General features: G+C 38.2%; 1 protein-coding gene across 1 annotated transcript; it reads right to left on the reverse strand.

Moving 5' to 3' along the window:
- Positions 1 to 297: 297 nt before the first annotated feature.
- On the reverse strand, positions 298 to 16,863 carry LOC104592550 (RNA-binding KH domain-containing protein). The gene is made up of 13 exons (XM_010251977.3): positions 16,662 to 16,863; positions 16,384 to 16,593; positions 9,795 to 9,871; positions 7,497 to 7,607; positions 4,233 to 4,301; positions 2,707 to 2,763; positions 2,578 to 2,616; positions 2,338 to 2,442; positions 2,169 to 2,251; positions 1,994 to 2,075; positions 1,224 to 1,367; positions 1,064 to 1,138; positions 298 to 809 (listed from the first exon to the last, which is right to left on the reverse strand). Exons 1-13 carry the CDS (start codon positions 16,807 to 16,809, stop codon positions 693 to 695), a joined length of 1,317 nt encoding a protein of 438 aa, XP_010250279.1. The 5' UTR covers positions 16,810 to 16,863; the 3' UTR covers positions 298 to 692.
- Positions 16,864 to 17,637: the final 774 nt, after the last annotated feature.

Raw genomic sequence — 17,637 nt, forward strand, 5'->3', positions numbered from 1 at the left:
ACAGCCTAACACGTAATACCGTATGGGTAAGTGCCCGGTGTCCTGATTGTTATGTTTTACTTCTCATGCGGTTTGTGTTTACCGTGTTTTATGCTATATCTATAACCAATTAAGCCCTAAAATTAGTGTTATTGATATATTTTTGAGATTATGCCTCCCTGGCATACCAATTTATACCTTCTTTTCTAAGTTCTAACATATCAAACTATCAATGTGTTCCAAGTATATCTCCATTCATGCATCTCCCAATTCCCCAAATCACTTTCCCGATAATCACAATACCTACAACAGGCCAAATTATATAATTAACCTTTAAATTAAAAATTAAATGCTATCATCCAAACAATAATTGTTAAGGGAGCATACACAAGGAACCTGACAAGTTTCGAGTCTTTAAGCTTTTTAATTTTTGGCGAAAGTCTTCATAATTGATCCATACTAGTGAACCACCAATATTACCACTTCACCAGTGAAAAAAAAAAAAATACACTTCCATGTTGGATGAGTCCTAGCATCTATTTATGTCAGCTCCCCTGCCATTGCCGCAGTTAATAGGTTGATCCTCTTTCTTTCTCTTTTTCTATTCTTGGGTAGCAACTTTAGGTTGATCTTCGCTACTCTTTTACAACAAGAGGCCATACACCTTCATAAGGTAGAAACCTTAGAGTGAGGATGCCATGCATCTTCACAAATCAAGACTTTGAGTGCCGGGCCTTCTTTTTTGAAGGTGCTTTGTCTGAAGTAGCAATATATGTTTCGGGATTGATATTTTCAACAGCTTTCTGCTTACCAAACTTCTTTGCCTTTTCCTGCAAAGGAAAATCTTAAAATTAAGCATATGCATACCAACAACCTTAATCTGTTTTGGGGGTAAAATAGTAAAATCATTGAACTTCAGATGCTGACTGGTTGATCCAACACAAACAACCTTATCTATTCAGAACATCTAAAAATAGAAAAGCATCATAGCTCTTTTCAGATTTCAGACACTTTTAATATCTTTTTAACTTTTCAGATTTATCAAACGCCACCTAATTCCAAAACAAATGTTCCAGATACATACCTTCAAGGACATCGCCATTGCAGTGACATCATTCTTCTCATCACTGGATTTATCATGTTCTTCCCTTGTAGGTTCCTACAAGATCCAAGATAGAGAGGGCACAGATCAAATAACGCATATATAACAACTGAAAGTGTTGGAAACAGAGCTCAATTTCAACCTTGGGAGGAACAAAAGCAGCCTCTCTTTTTCTTTTGTTTTCAGCCGTTCTTTCTGCTTGCTTCTCTTGCTTCTCTTGCCACTTTTTTGCTGATTTCTTTTTGTCACTTAAAAAGTATTCACCACTTTCCAATTGGAGGTCAATCTGAAAAAGTTAAACAATTGCTCACCAAGTAAATAACTATACTTTTTGGATGATCAACGGACTTCAGAAAAATACTCAATCAACAAGTTGACATTCTAGCAGGATATATATACAACAGGAAACCAGAAAAGAAAACAGAAAAAGAAACCAAACACATAAATAAATCATATCATGTAACAAAAATAAGCAGTTCAAATTTGCTTGGGTAAAACCAAAACATTGGGGAAAAGCTCATGCCCAGTCTTCTACCATGAGACAAGTACAAAGCTATCTGTCACAGAGCTAGCCAACATGCAAAGAAATTGAAAGCAATACCCCCTCACTTGGATCTGACTAACATTCAAATCCATTAGAGCAATCAAGGTAAACCATGTACTGCTGTATATCTTTAAATTTAGGAAATGTAACAGAAAGAACATATTACAAGACAGATAAATTGAATGTAGTTATTACTTGCACATTTCATGCTTATTTATTTATTTAGATTTGGATGGACTTCTAAACAGAAAATATTTTTGGGCCAACAGGAAATAGTCACAAGCCATATAAAGACTAAGTAGGAATAGCCAGAGCATTGAGTCTCTTGTTGGATGTTAAAATAACCAAAATGCTCATGTTTATCTCACCTTGCTGGGCTGTTGAGGGGGAGGGAAGGGTGTATATGGTTTCTTCTCTTTAGCTTTTACTTTCTTCTTCTGAACATTTTTCCTGGAAAAAAAAAAAAAAAACTCTCATAATGATCAGATAACAACATAAAAACATAAGAGATGTCTTAGTAGTGAACTGACTGAAATTCCTTACTTCTTAAACTTGGGAAGGAACCTATCCCAGTTCTCATTTGCCAATGCTGGATTTTTTTCAAGCTCACGTTTCATCATGAGGATCTGTTTATTGGTAAAGATAAAGGAAACCACAATTTTAGATCAAAGAAACGTAAGTTGCTTGTCCAGTCACTGTCGTGAGGAGTCACCTTGATATGGTATAAAGGATGCATTTTGTTCTGGATGCAATCCTCTACAATCCTTCGGACTTGCTTTAGACCTTTGAATGGGCCCATAGCAGCAACTGTGTTTCCCTGGCCATTTACAAGTTACATTAACATCATTTCAGTCTTCGACTGTCCATTTGGATAATCACATAATCTAGCTACCAGGAAGAAGTAAGAGAAAAATGCATCACAAAACAAAATCATAATGCTGCAGAGAGAAACCTGAACTAGAACATAGCATTTTGTCAAAATCTCGATAGCCTGCATAACAGATGATGTCAAAATAAAACTAACAAACTGGAAAATGCTATGGAAGAAAATTTCTCTTCAAGAATATGATTGCAATTGTACCTTCAGTGTGGATGAATTGGGGCCCAGAAGATGCTGCCTTCGCTTAACAAATCGTTCCTGAGAAGATAGAAATTACCAGATCGATACACACCATCAGGCTTAACAAGAGCACGAAATTGCTAAACATGCAGTAAGAAACAAAAGTGTGGCTCTCACTGTTGTGAGACATAATGTTAAGAGTGGGATGCAATGCATGTTTCTTATTTCTGTAAGGGCCTGGGCCACATATCCCTAGTATCCTCTCTACTTTCTCAGCCCACCTGTTAAGGGCTCTTTTGTAATTTCCTTCGTTATTTCAAACTCCTATATAAATACAAATGTGATCTGGAGTTCGGGACAGAGTGAGAGCTACCGCCCCATTTTCAAACTCTCTACTGTTCTATTTATCTTTTTCCTTCTTTGCACATCATACTTCCAGTCACCATCCAAAGCATATAGTTATAGTTTTGTGAATACAAATACTCTGCCACAGAATTTTATGGCCATAATGTTTCACTAAATTTAAGTACCCGTTTAATTGTTGGATTGGAAAGAGCAGTCTACTACAAATATTTTTTATTAAACAAGTATATTGACATGTAACATCAATAGAATAAAGAGAAAGGAATAGGGAGCAGCTAAAAAACCTTAAAGAGTCTATCTACCATGTAATACCTTTATTCCAAATACTCCTGTCTAAAAAACCCATCCTCTTGCACATAGCTTACAATAGAAGCCCAATCAATTATAAAAGAACAAGATGGTATATTGGATCAATTACCTAGACATCTATAGGAGGTCCTGGAGCCTATATTTTTTGTTGATGACATAGCATTCATTTATAGGACTTACAATGGGCTAAATGTAAACCTAGAATGATAGTTATAGAGATGAGATGCTTTAGAATTAAAAGGTTTTTAAGATAAGTCAGACCAAGACAGAGTACATGTACTGCAATTTCAATATAAATTGATGATCAGGAGAAACTCCAAACCGGTCACTTCTGATAACTTGGATCAATCATCCATAATGAAGGAAAAACAGATGAGGATACTGTATATAAAACTAGAGTAGGTTACTGTCCATAATATGTTAAACTAGAGTAGGGGGTCCCTTTAGAGTGTAGACTTTCTAATCTTGACTTCTCTATAGGGCATTTATGTTGTGTTGGAGAGCCTGGATACATAAATTGGTTTATCTTTGTGGAGGTACACTCATCTTTTTGTAGATTCTCCTATACCCTTGTTTGGCTCTTGCATGTATCACCCTTTTCTATTTCCTAAATCTTAATAAAATGATAGTTACCTGGCAGGAAAAGAAGGCCAAAAAAAATTTAAAGCATCCAACAAACTTCCCCAAAAAATCTGCTAATGTATACAGCTAAAAAGGCAGTGATGCCTCCCTTAAATATCTTCATAGCCTCAGGAAAAAAAGAACATGAACAGTTCATCATAAATTCCAAAAAAAGAGAGGAAAAGTGATAGAAAAGAAAACAAAAAACATTAAGGACCACATCAACTAATAGTGAAAGACAAAATAGAACATACCTTGTTGCGGATGAGACCACCAATTTTAATAATGTCACATTGCATTTCATCATTGAGTATCTTGACTGCCTATCACATCAACAAACTTTACAAGTGAATCCCAATGTTTAATGGAGAAGACATATTATTTTTACATTATTTTATTAAACCTCTCAATATATTCCAGGTGAAGGAAAGGTTTAACAGATCAAGAAAATACGCTACTTAACCCTCAATTCTAGGCTAGCAGACAAGTCATATTTGTGAAAAGACAATCAAGATATTCTAAGCAGCCCATGTTTAAGGCTAGTTTATGCTACTTGAGTCTTAACCCTTCCTTTTACACATTAAATATATTCATTGGGAGGTGACCCCCCATAAGAACTGGATCCTGTTCATTCAGGGATTTTTTTTGGTTGGTAACTTTTTATCAATTTTTTAATGTGTGAGAAAGAATATATAGTACAGTTAGCCCAGCTGCCTAACCCATGTGTGTCCATTTTTTACATTACATATATCATTCTATTTCTCTATCTGTGCCCCCCCCCCCAAAAAAAAGGTCTCTGCTGGTACTATCTTGCTAGGGTATCTAACATACCATTCACTAAGCAAAGGTGGTATTCAGCTCCCTTGCTATGTTCCTTGCTTCGCTTAAAGTATGTCTTTGTCCCCATGGATGTCTTATCAACTCTACTATTATCCTTGAATCACCCTCCACAATAAAGATCCCATATCCGAGATTCTGAGTGACCTCCCTAGTTTTAGTCCATGAAGGCATGAAGTACTACTATTAATTCAGTCTCTATTGAGTTCTGGCCAATTAGTCCTAAATAGATAGCTAATACCTTATACCTCTCTTTCATGATTCCGAAAGATTCCCCCCTCCCCACTCCTGAAATTCCTGGGTTTCCCAAAGACCCAAACTGCACTTACCAAAGTTCAATTATATCAGGTTCCTAGTGAAGGGGACCAGTCCATTAAGGCAATAATTCTAACTGAAGATGATGAAGCAACTTGTTTCGAGCTACTTGTGATATCCTCAACAGAGAAAGAATCAAAAGGGGCATAGTTTTGACCAATGCACCACCTTTATTGTTATATTTTCGATTAAGGCTTCTTTAGCATGAGTTCCTTCACTAAAAATTCACAGTCCTTTCTTCCCAAAAGAACCAAAGGATAGCTGCTCTCATGCATCTCCATAACCCTCTCTTAATTGGAGAGAGAGAGTGTCCTTTTAGGAATTTTCCAAATCCTGTGAAAACATCTAGGTCTCCTTTCTTCGAGGATCTTACAAGTATTAATCTTCTAATGTATTCCCTCCCAACACCAAGCCAGTAAGTCTCTTCCAAATGTCTTTGCCTGGAAAAACCCTAAAAGGTGAAGAGTTTTGCAAAATTGTTCGAAAAAAAGCAATAGCCATCCAATTTCTTTTTATCAGTAATCAATAGGAATTCATTTGATTGTAAGAGGAAGAAATACAGTACAGATTAAGATCAAATTTTAAAAACATACGAGAAGCATAGTTTTTCACAAGTTACAAGATTATCCCAAATCTGCCCAGAAAAGTTGATACCTATATACCCCTTGTTTTGCCAAAGTATAAGCCATGTCATTTGCTGTTTTCTTAACCCACTTGAAATTTGCCTCAAGATCCTCTACTAACCTCTTTATTTCTCTGATTAGATGTCTGAACTTCCACAAACCTGGATTGCTGTCATCCATCCAGGAAATTACTAATTTTGAATTACCTTCTATCTCCAATTTCTTAAATCCCCACTTTTTTGCTAGTTTCAGACCCTCAAGTAAGGCCATTATTTCTGCTCTTGCCAAGTCCCCTACTCCTATCAGGCCTGAAAATAGGGTTACCACTTTCCCTGTGTCATCCCTGAGCACTCATTCAATTCCTGAAAGCCCGGGATTTCCTAAAGAGTTTCCATCAAAGTTTTAACTTTAATCTGTTAGGCTGAAGAGGTTCCAGTCCAAGACCACTTTCTACTATGAGCGATGGACAAATCAAAGGAAGTGCCTCCTAGTAGATCAATGAGTTCCATGACCAGGGTCATTTCATATTCCTTTAACCCTCTCCTAAAGCCTAGATCCTAAACTAACCCCAAATTATAATTTGTGACACATTGGGATACTGTACTAGGGAATTTCTCTTTTAATTGCATTTCCACCCTCCATAAGTCTTCCCAAAATTTAACATTTCTACCATTTGAAGCACTATAACAAACCCAAACAAGAAAATCATTAAGAATTTCTGCCATTAATTTCCAAGGAGAGACAAAAGAGGCTTTTGAATCCACAACTGTATCTCATCCATTAAATAATCACAGCATGCCATGACTTATCTGTATCTAATGGAAATCTCCACACCCACTTACCAAGCAACAAAATATTTCTACACCATGTTCCAGTTGATAAGAATGGGATTTTTATTGACTTTTTGGGCAACCCTCACTGGGATTTTTAAGACAGAAAGAAAGTAAACCAACAGGTAAGGCATCAACCAAAACCATTGGTTGACCTCTAAATCTAGGTAAAAGTTCTACACAATTCCCTTGCCAGCTGTCTCACCTCCCTCATCACATGCCAACATTGCCAAGAACCTTGCCAATTGTCTCTACAATTATCCTTGAACCAGGCAACAGCTACCCATGAATCCCCCTCCACCACTATGTTTCTGTATTAGAGAGATTTTTGGCTCAGCTCTTGTTGAATCCCCATGACCTATGGGAGAAGACTGTTAATATGAACCCATCTAAACACCTCACCCATACCAGAATTCCCCAAGCTGCATTCACCCTTGAACCAGGCAACAGCTATCACTCTGACTGATGATGAATGCATCACAATTTGCCAGCACAGAAGCCAGTGGATAAGATACAAGATTCGGTCAATGGCTTTTAAGGAGTGAAATTGTTTACCTTTTTACATTTACTAAATAAGTAATTAAGTAGGGGGCAAATATGCCCCACAAGTCACGACCAACTATGTGCTCCTCCGCCCTGATGTTCAGATGTGACAACAGAAATTTCAACCTCAAAAAGCTCTCAAACAGACAGTTTTTATAATTTATTTTTTTCCCTTTTTTTTTAACAGTTGCTCTTGAAAAAATAGTCAACAAAGTTGCCTTACATTAAGCTGCTAAACTCATAACAAAGGAAAAATAATGAGAGTGTTATGTTTCTGAACTTTACATGTTCCAAAACCCTATAGAATATCCACATGGTACAAAAGAAAAAAGTGCAATATAAACACTTAATTACATAGAAAAAGATATACCTGAGGTGCAGGAACACTTCTTGATAAAAGCTTTATGAGGTCCCTAGCTTTAATGATGATATACGGATCTCTGGTCTTCCGAGTTGTTGAAACAGTCATAGAACCCTCAACCTGAATAGTGGTAGTGGTTACACTCAGTCAAACAAAAACAACATAGCTAAGTACTTACCATGACTTCACTTACAAGGAAATGACATCAAAAGGCAGGGTTACCATCATCAAATCAATTATCATAATTACCATCTGTCTCATTACATCTAAGGCCTTGTTCATTTTCCGATATTTAGAGGGGGGCAAGTTGGTCAACTGGTAAGTTGAACAACTTATGGACTTCGTTTCCCCTCCCTCGACTTGGGTAAGTGACTTAAGTCAAGTCCGAAGTTATCTCTAATAAACTAAACTCAGCTTGCAACTTCACTGAATTTTGGGCTCAACTTAGAGCCTCGTTAGCCCAATTTGAATTGACAATGGATCCATAAAGCTCTATTCATCCTTACCCATATATGTATTACATGCAAGATCATAATCTCCCCTTTCTTCCAACAACCCAATTTAACCATTATGGCATTATGTTTTTTTTTCTTTGAGGTGTGGGGGTGCAAGGTGCTAACTTAGCACTTGCCTTATTCCATTAAGATCACAAGAAAGCCTGTTCAAACCAACAGAGAAATTTCTCGAATAATAAATTATCAAAACAATCTCATAGAATGATTTTAACTTCATTCAACAATTAAAGCTTCTTTTACAACACCTTCTAACACCCATTTATAAGAAAACAAATGTTTTGATTGAAAACTGGAGAGGGAATTGAAGCAAAAAAGATTCCTGCTTTATAATATACTGTCTTTAAAAAAAAAAAGTTTCCTGATTCTAATTTCCTGGCTTAACTAGGCAATTCAACCCCAAAACACCAGGACCAGATAGTTTTAACTTTTAACTAGAGTGGGTTATGGTTTAACCAGCCAGTCCAGTATTCAAAATATCGAATAAAGCCCTAATTAAGACCCAAGAAAGTCCAAGTAAAAATTATAATTTTCTAAATGTCAAACTCCATCAGAATATAATACCCTATCATTAAAATGATCATAACTCACTCAAATCATTTCAGATTCCCAAGATCATGGTCCCTTGTATGGGTAATCAAAAATTCTTTTCAATGCCACCCTAATCATGCAAAACAGGTGAGTTCTGATCAGAACTGAAAGTCCCAAAAAGAATAACTCTTATTCTAAAGTAAATAATATAAATTTGACCATCATTGTCCTAGGGACCATTGCTTGGTGATATGGCAAAACCTTGGGATGAAAAATTTGAGAACAATGATTCAAGACTGAGAACAACCACTTTATGCAACAAAATGCCAAAAGTTAGGTCCATATCTAGTCAACCCCTCATAAGGCCCTAGATTGCCAGGAGATAATGGGTCCATTGTCCTTGACAATTTTTGTATTGTCCTACTCTTACATCAGATGTGGACAATTTAAGATAAGTTGTCTCTTTTTTTTCTTTGATAAATGAAGAATTTATTAGAGAAAGAAATTAGAAGCAACTTTTACAGAAGACACTTGAAGACGCACGAGCTGCAACCTCTCCAACCCTTCCAACACTAAAAAAAAAAAAAAGATTTCAGCTGAGCCCAATACAGATGTTCCCTCGTTGCCCCTTGCTTGGATAAATAGCATTAGCAGATCTCCCTACCCATTGTATTCTAACATACAAATTTCTTGTCAAGCATTTGAATCTTTTAAGTTCATTTCTGAAGCACCAAACTACAGTCTCTGGATTCTGTAACCACCCCACGACCACCTTAGAATCACCTTCTATTAGTAGCTGCTCCACTCTTATCTGTACAGTAAACTGTACCCCTTGTAGTGCAGCTAATAGTTCTACCCTCGTGGAGTCCCCCTCACCTAAAGGGCCTGAAAAAAGAACCACAGAACCACTTCCATTCCTTATAACTCCTCCCATCCCAGAAGGGCCTGGATTGCCCAGGCTACTCCCATCAAAATTTAATTTCAGGAAGCCTTCAGGTGGGGGTACCCAGCTCATGTGCATCTTTGTCTTCAATGAGGAACTGCTTGCCACTTCTGCCCACTGCCTCCACAGGTCATTAAAAGATAAGCTGTCTCTTATGCAATCACTTTTGCAAGTCATCTATGCATAAATGCTAATTAGCCTATATGCATGAAATTGTAATTATATACACATTGAATTAAATATGAAAGAAACATAATTCATTTTAACAAGCCAAACCATAAAAGTTCCATCATTTAAGCAAAAGCATCTAATGGAACTTACCAAATTAAGTTCACATGCAACACCATACTCTTTCAGTGCACCCTTTACAATAGGCCAAGCTTCTTGCAAGTACTTCTCTGGAAGACATGAAGGTGAATGCTAATGAATAAGAAAACATACACAAGTATATTAAAGAACAAACCCGAGAAAATCACAATTTTTTCAAAGAAGAAAAACAGTATGTGTATTAACATCAAACTCGAAGTGATAATACATGATAGAATGTGCATGATATACAAGATGAAACAGCCTGTCTGCATGGACCCATTACTGTACATATAGACCCTCTCGTTGCCAAACCTAGCAAGCCCATCAGCCACAGAATCCATCTGAAATGAATTTGTAAAGCTGTTGTACTTACAGATTCATACAAAAACTGAACCAACCTCTGGGGATCGTTCCCTGGTTCTTTGTTCCATCCAATATAATCACACTTAGTAAGACAAAAAAAAAAAGATAGTTATCAACTATAGCAAGTAGAAAGATCTAATTCTCCATGATTGACTAGCTGTGGCAATTTTTTTTCATCGATAAGCTGGTGCAATTTTTCCACTCATGACCCATCATATTCCACCATTCGCTCTAAAACTTCACCAGGATCCTAGTATCCATTTTCTGGATACTCTACATATTCTAAAATTTCAGTGGAATCATTGGCAACATCTTCATAGTCAAACTTAAGCAAGAAAGTAGACCAGTACCCTAGATGCTAAGTCCAGCATGAGGCCAAGGTTCATGCAAGAGAGAGAGAGAGAGAGAGAGAGAGAACCTCTTATTGCTGTCAAGGACGCAATCATCTCATGGTGAATCCATGGATTCTGGAGCTTTGTCTAAGGAGGTTCAGGATCTTTAACAGTGAAATGTGGTATTGTGGTCAAGCCTGCATTTTAAGGGGAGGGACCATAGTACAGGATGCTTGAGATGGGTCTTGTAAAGAAGACCAAGGAGAGAGGTAGAAGTAAGGTTAAAATTAAGGCAGCCATAGTAATGGTTTAAGTTTGTTGGGGGTGAAATAATGATCTAGATTGCTCCAGAGGTTGGAGTAGAAAACCTCAGGTTTGATTCTCATAGTACAGAATGAGGCATGGAGGTTGGCAGGGTGTGGATTATGCCACTCTTTTCTCTATTTGGTTATCTTTTTTGTGTTTTTTATTTTTTACAGTTTTTACTTGGCCCACAAGCCCATATGCTCCTTGTATACTTGTTTCCTTCTTTTTTCTTTCCTATCAAAAAAAAAAAAAACTTTTGTAAGCTGACCCAAAATAGAGCTACAGATGTGCCCAAAACATATGTGTTCTTTGAACCCCTTGCTTTGCTAAGCTATCTGCCAAACTGTTGGCAGATCTCCTCACCCATCCCACCTGGATTGACATGTCCCTTGACATCCATTTAAATCTTCGGATTTCATTCCTCAGCTGCCATGTCACCACTTCCCCTTTCTGCAACCATTTTATCACAGTTTTTTAGTCTCCGTCGATGATCAGCCTATTAATACCCAACTCTTCAGTGTTCTCAAACCCATATGCTGCAGCTAGAAACTCTGCCCTTGCCACATCACCCTGCTCCACAGGACCGGAGTACAAAGCAATAATTTTCCATCTTCATCTCTAATGCCCCCCCCAATGCCTAAGAGGCCTGGATTACCCACACAACTCCCATCAAAGTTCAGCTTCTTCCATCCATCTATTGGAGGAGACCATGCCTCAAAAAACTGTTGTCTCGTAGATGAAGAGGCAACAATAAGTCCCCAAACCCTAAAAAGTCTTCAACCTTAAAAGCTGAAAACAACTTTAAGCTTTTTGCCCAATGAGTCGCCCTCAATGTTATTGTTTTCACCAGTGCTTCCTTACATTTTTCTTTTCCTTCAAATATTCTTGCATTTCTTTCCTCCCAAATAGTCCAAAGTAGTGCTGCTCTAGTACACCTCCATAGGATCCTACCCCTCCTTTTCATGCCACTAATACTAGTAGGGCTGAATAAACCTTCCAACCCATCAGGAGAAAACCACCTACACCCAAAAAGGGAAGTAAACCAATTTCAAATAAAGCTGACAAAAGGGCAAGATATTAGAAGGTGGGAAGCAGTCTCACCATTCAACTTACACAGGACACACCAGTTGGGGGGCAAGCACCAATTTGGTCTTTTTCTTTGAAGTACATCAAAAGTATTAATACAACCATGAAATACTTACCAACAAAAAGCATTGATTTTAGGGGGAATGGGAGGGCACCAAATTTTTTTGACTGGGAAAGGATGAGAAGAGGAGGTGGCAACCAATGAGTGTAGAAAGGATTTACAAGAAAACGACCCATCAGAATTAGGACCCCAAATCCTAGAATCTAACCCACCTTCTCCCAAGAACACTGAATTCAGCAAGCCTAACAGCTTGGACACTACAAGAAGTTCAGACTCTCTAAGGTTCCTGTTAAAGCCAAAGTTTCAATTCAACCCTAGGAGGTTAGAACGTTGACTTAGGAAATCTGAAATAGGCCTACCCTTGAACCTGGACAGATCACAAAGACAAGGAAATTTCTCACCCAAAAGAGTATCCCCAATCCACACATCCTCCCAAAATCTGATTTTACTACCAAAAGACAAGTCATACCATATATGATTTAGGAAAGTAGGGAAAACATCATGGATGGCCTTCCAGGGAGCAACCAAGGTAGCCCTATGAAGACATCCAGCATCTCATCCGTTGCTCGACATGCCATGAATGCTTGCAACAACTTTGTGCCATAATTTCTCATTTTCATTTGGAAACCTCCAAAGCTATTTGCTAAGCAAAGCCTAATTCTTCAACCTAACATTACCAATTCCCAAACCCCCTTCTACCTTCAATTTCACCACCTTTTCCCATCTAACCAAATGATCTTTCTTTTTTCCCTTGGCTCCCAAAGAAAATCCCTCATGACTTTTTTCAAATTTCCTCACTATCCCTTGTGGCATCCTGAACACTGACATGTAGTACACTGGAAGATTTGCTAAGGTAGACTTGATTACAGTTATTCTCCCCCCCCCCCCAATTATGCATTCCCAATTCTACAAGCCACCTTTGTACCAAGCCCCTCGAGGCAATCCCAAACAAGTCCATATTAGGGTCTTTTAAAAAATATATTTTCAAAAGACACACGTCTGGACTGAAGCACAAGGTGCAGCAAGCGCATGCCTAGGCACACCAAGCGTGCACCACTTGAAAGTGTTGTGCCTAAGAGCGCCTTTTAAATCACTTACTAAAACTGAATAGTGACAAGAAACAAGACAGCCACTTACCCACTTGCACCATCTTTCACCAAAACCACAACTACACAACACCCCTAATAGGAAGTTCCAATTCACAAATCACAAGCCTTTTTGATATCCAATTTGCAAACAAAACCTTGACGGCTAGACCTCCTCACTTCCCCCACACAATCATTGGCTATTCAAATCTGATCACTTATTTGTCTACCCTGCACAAAAGCACCTTGAGCTTGACTAATGAGAAGGGAAGGACAGCTCTAATTCTCAGGGATAGAACCTTATCCAAGATTTCATAAATGCTAGTCACCAAGCTAATAGATCTGAAATCCTTAGGTTGACTAGCTCCTATCTTTTAGGGGATTAAGGCCAAAAAAGTGGCATTGACTCCAAGGATAATTGTATGCTTATCTACAATCTCTTAGAAATCCTCAAAAAGATCTTCTTTTATCACCTCCCAATAGTCCTAATAAAAAGCCATAGTAATCCATATGGCCTAGAGCCTTTGATCTATCCATTGATAAGACTACCTGCTTAATTTCCCCTTCCTCAAAATTCCTTTCTATCCACCTTATGTCATCCTGGGACAAATGTGGCCAATTCACTCCTTCCACCCTCAACCTACCATTCAAAGGTCTTCTAAAAAGTGACTTGAAATGATCCACAAAAATCCTAGCTATCTAATCTTAAGGATAAGTTTCCTCCCCATTTACCTATAATTTTTTTTTTATGAACGAATGGTATTTTATTAAATAGAGATAGAAATAGTACAAGCATGAAGCACCCTAAGAGGAGGCACGAGGTGTTACCTCCCCTTAAAGGTGGTTCCAAACCCAACTCTTTTCAGATTGCAGTTACAAATTAGCCAAAAACAGAGAATCCCTTGAAGCCCCTTGTTTAGCTAAAGAATCTGCCAAAGCATTTGCCGACCTACTAACCCACTGAAAGCTAACTGACATGGTTCTCGTAAGCCATTTGACTTCCCATTTACCTATAATTCAGCCACAAAGTTTTTTATTCTTCTCTTATTAGCCAAGGCATGAAAGAATTTAGTATTCCCATCCCCTTCCTTAATCCATTTATGTCTTCACTTCTGTTTCCAAGATATTTCCTCTCTATAAAGGACCTCTTCCAACTCCTTCAAATTCCGTCTCACCTCTCTTTCTTGAACATTAAGCAACCTTTTGGATTCCTTCTCATCCAACACCTCAATTTGGGACTTCTCATCCCAACACCTCAATCTGGGACAGTAGAGAAGACTTCTATTCCTCTAATTGCCCAAAGTGGCCCTGTTCTATTCTTATATTTTGAACCGAAGTCTTTTCAGTATTTTATGAAATCTGACTCCTTTCCACTTAACCCCCCTTCACTCTTCAGTCCACCACTATTTAACCTTATTTACAAAATTTGGGTGAGTCAACAACATGTTTTTGGGCCTATAAAGTCTAGGACCACTTCCTAGGGATTCAGGGCCTAGCTTAATTTCTTATCAATAATTGAAATGAATTCATTAAATTTAAACCAAAGGAATACAAGAAATAAGAAGGGACTTTAACTTTTTTTTAAAAAGGTAAGGTAACTTATTAATGAAAGAACAACATACAAATTACAAAGGGCCTTTCCATTGAAGCCCAAAACCAAGAGTACAAAGAAAGTTAGATCTCCCCAGCCAGCAGCTGGGCTCCTAAAGTCCTTGGTTGAAGACCTTTCACAGCAGCAGTCCAAGAAATTATTTTTCCAAATGTATAGGAGATAAGTTGATCGACTTCATTATATTTGTTTTGGAAAATTCTGTTGTTCCTTTCAGCCCAAATAGTGCTTAAAACCGCAGCTGGGATGGAAGACAAAGACCAAACACTCTGTGATCTTGGACTGTCCCTTAAGCTCCCAACACCACAAAAGATCACACAGTCGCTGGCATGACCCAGTGGAGCTGCCAAAGAGACAAGAAATGGCTCAAGATCGCGTAAGACACAGAACAGTGCAGAAAAAGGTGGTTGTTCTCCTCTTCCACCTGATTGCAGAGCACACAATGCAGGTTCTGGAGCTGGATTCCTCTCTTCACCAGATTTTTTTTTGTGAGACATTTATCTAAAGCCACAGCCCAGAGTAGAGTGTTTATCTTTGAAGGGACAACCTGGTTCCAGACTTTCTCTGCAGGAAAATCAGCTTGAGGGCCAGTAGCTAGCTTACTAGCAAAAGAGCTCACAGAGAAAACTCCATCACTACTCCAACTCCAGCTCCATCTCCACGTGTCCTCTTCCAGTAGAGCATTTATCTTTGAAGGGACTTAACTTAATTTCTGAGTGCAAAAAGTAAATTTCTCTTTTACTGGCCTACTGGTCATACATTAGAAGATTGTATGTAATTCTAACCTCTGAATCAGATCTAAGTTGTCTTTCTTGCAGGTGAAGACCAGCCCATGATACCCAACTCCCACCTGTAAACTAGACTTTGATCATTGTATCAGATCTCCACTCAAACCCTGATTCTTTGCCACTACCATCTCAGTGCTCCATGATCAGCTCCTGATAAACCTCAAGACTTGCTTGTTTCCCTCATATAACTGACTTACTATGCCTCCATAATCATTCACAATATAAACCATATTAAGATGAACTACCACATCAATCAGGAAAGTTCTTCCATTTATAAAGGAACTATAACCATGTATCCTTCAGAAAACATTTGATTTCATCCCACTAATCACCCTTTCTCATAAGAAAGATGATTATAGCTCACAGTTTGTAAACATAAATCCAAAAGGACTTGGGTGGAAGTAATAAGAAATGATTTAAGCCTCCATAGTTCAACGACCGATATGCCACTCAACAGAACAGAATGGTAAAATAGGACTCATGTAGTCGACCCCAAATAGTTGGAACAAGGCTTATATGATGATAGTGATCCAATTTGAAGTTGAATATTTGAAGTCTAAATGGCATAACCATTTTTCACACTATTTCTACAAATCTCTACCATTTTCATTTTATTTCCTCTATCTACAATGTTGCTGTCACGAACACAAACCAATTTACTAATTAAACACATAACTTCTTGACATGAGAAGAGAGAGAGAGAGAGAGAGAGAAGGAAAAGAAAGAACAACTACAATTTATGGAAAGTACATCGAAGTAAGCACTATTTATGTACAAAGAGATGGGAAAATAAAAGATTGGAAAAAAAAAATCATCTCAATTGCATAACTAAATCCAGTTCCGAAATTTCATATGCCCAACCTATATGACCCTCAAACCTATCCTCGTATAACACCAAAAAAGGGATAAAAAAAAACACTGCTAATGCTAACAGAACTAGGGTAAAATAGGAAGTAGAAATGAAGACAGACCTCTATATTGAGGGAACAATGTGGAGAAGGAACTGACTTCTAGCATTCCACCTTCATTCCAAGACGGATCGAACTTCTCAATCTTCCAGTGATCGATGCTGGGGTCATCCCATGGCTTTGGTTTGTCATGTTTCCCCTTGTGCTTCGTCTTTGGCATCTCCTCCCCGTCACTATGGACCCCCATTCTGTCCGTTATCTCCATCACAAGACCTACATATTCACCAGTAACGAGTGACCACCATTGTTGAAACCGAAATACTATAGAGAGAGAGAGATACCTTCTTGCCTCGCCGGCGGTGGGGATTGAGGTCGGAAGGCGGTAGAAGGGATCGGGAAAAAAAAACCGGAGTCAGGGTAGGGTTTTTCAATTTTTAGAGAAGCTTCACCGCCACCAACTCCACGTGTAGGAGATTGTGCGTGGCCCATTCGCCTGCAGGCTCCGGATCCTCTAGGGCTATCATTTCTAGCCCGGACTGGACCGGCCCGAAAACTTTGGCGCCCTTATATTTTGTCTACAAGTCGGATCGGGATCAGACCCACGTCAGGGCCTAGGTCAGAGGCAAACATGTTAGGCCCGGCCCATAAGAGGTTTGACAGATCAACCCTCCTTGTAAATTTTGGTTTTCACTTTTATATGCTGGTTGATCGGTTTAAGGGTTGTGCACTCGAGTTCTTTTTTTTTTCTCTCGAATAGTCTGACCTTGTAAAAAATCATTAGGGGTGATCTTATATATAAAATATAACCAATAACCATTAATAAAAATGAGCATGTTTCTCTTAGTTTTGGTCAAGAGACCCTGACTTTTGTTTCCAATTCTACCCCTTATTCAATTTGTTATTTCAATCAATGGGATTGAGAATCTGACATTTGAGACACATGTTATAGACTTAGGTTGCATGGAATTGGACAAGTGTATTAGGCAACTGTCCACTTATTGCAACCCACCCCCAAGTGGGGGAGTTCATCGATATGTTAATAAAATGTTTATCTTTTTGGAATATATTAGGTTTATTTATCAAATGGCGAGTTAGGTGCTATGCTTCTTCTGACTTCTAATCTTCAACACTTTCTTCACAATCTTCTATGCTTCCAATAAGATAACTGAGGCTCGAGCATTCGGAAAATGGTTCAGCATCTTATGTACCGGAAACAACATAGTCATGCCACCAAAACCAACCATATGTTGTTAAAATCCCATATGTGAGGAGCTCATTTTGTAGAGCAACAAGAAGAGAGGTAGTCATCACTTACTT

Source organism: Nelumbo nucifera, chromosome 8 (genome assembly GCF_055504915.1).
Source record: "Nelumbo nucifera cultivar China Antique chromosome 8, China Antique-T2T, whole genome shotgun sequence".
Taxonomy (NCBI): Eukaryota; Viridiplantae; Streptophyta; class Magnoliopsida; order Proteales; family Nelumbonaceae; genus Nelumbo; species Nelumbo nucifera.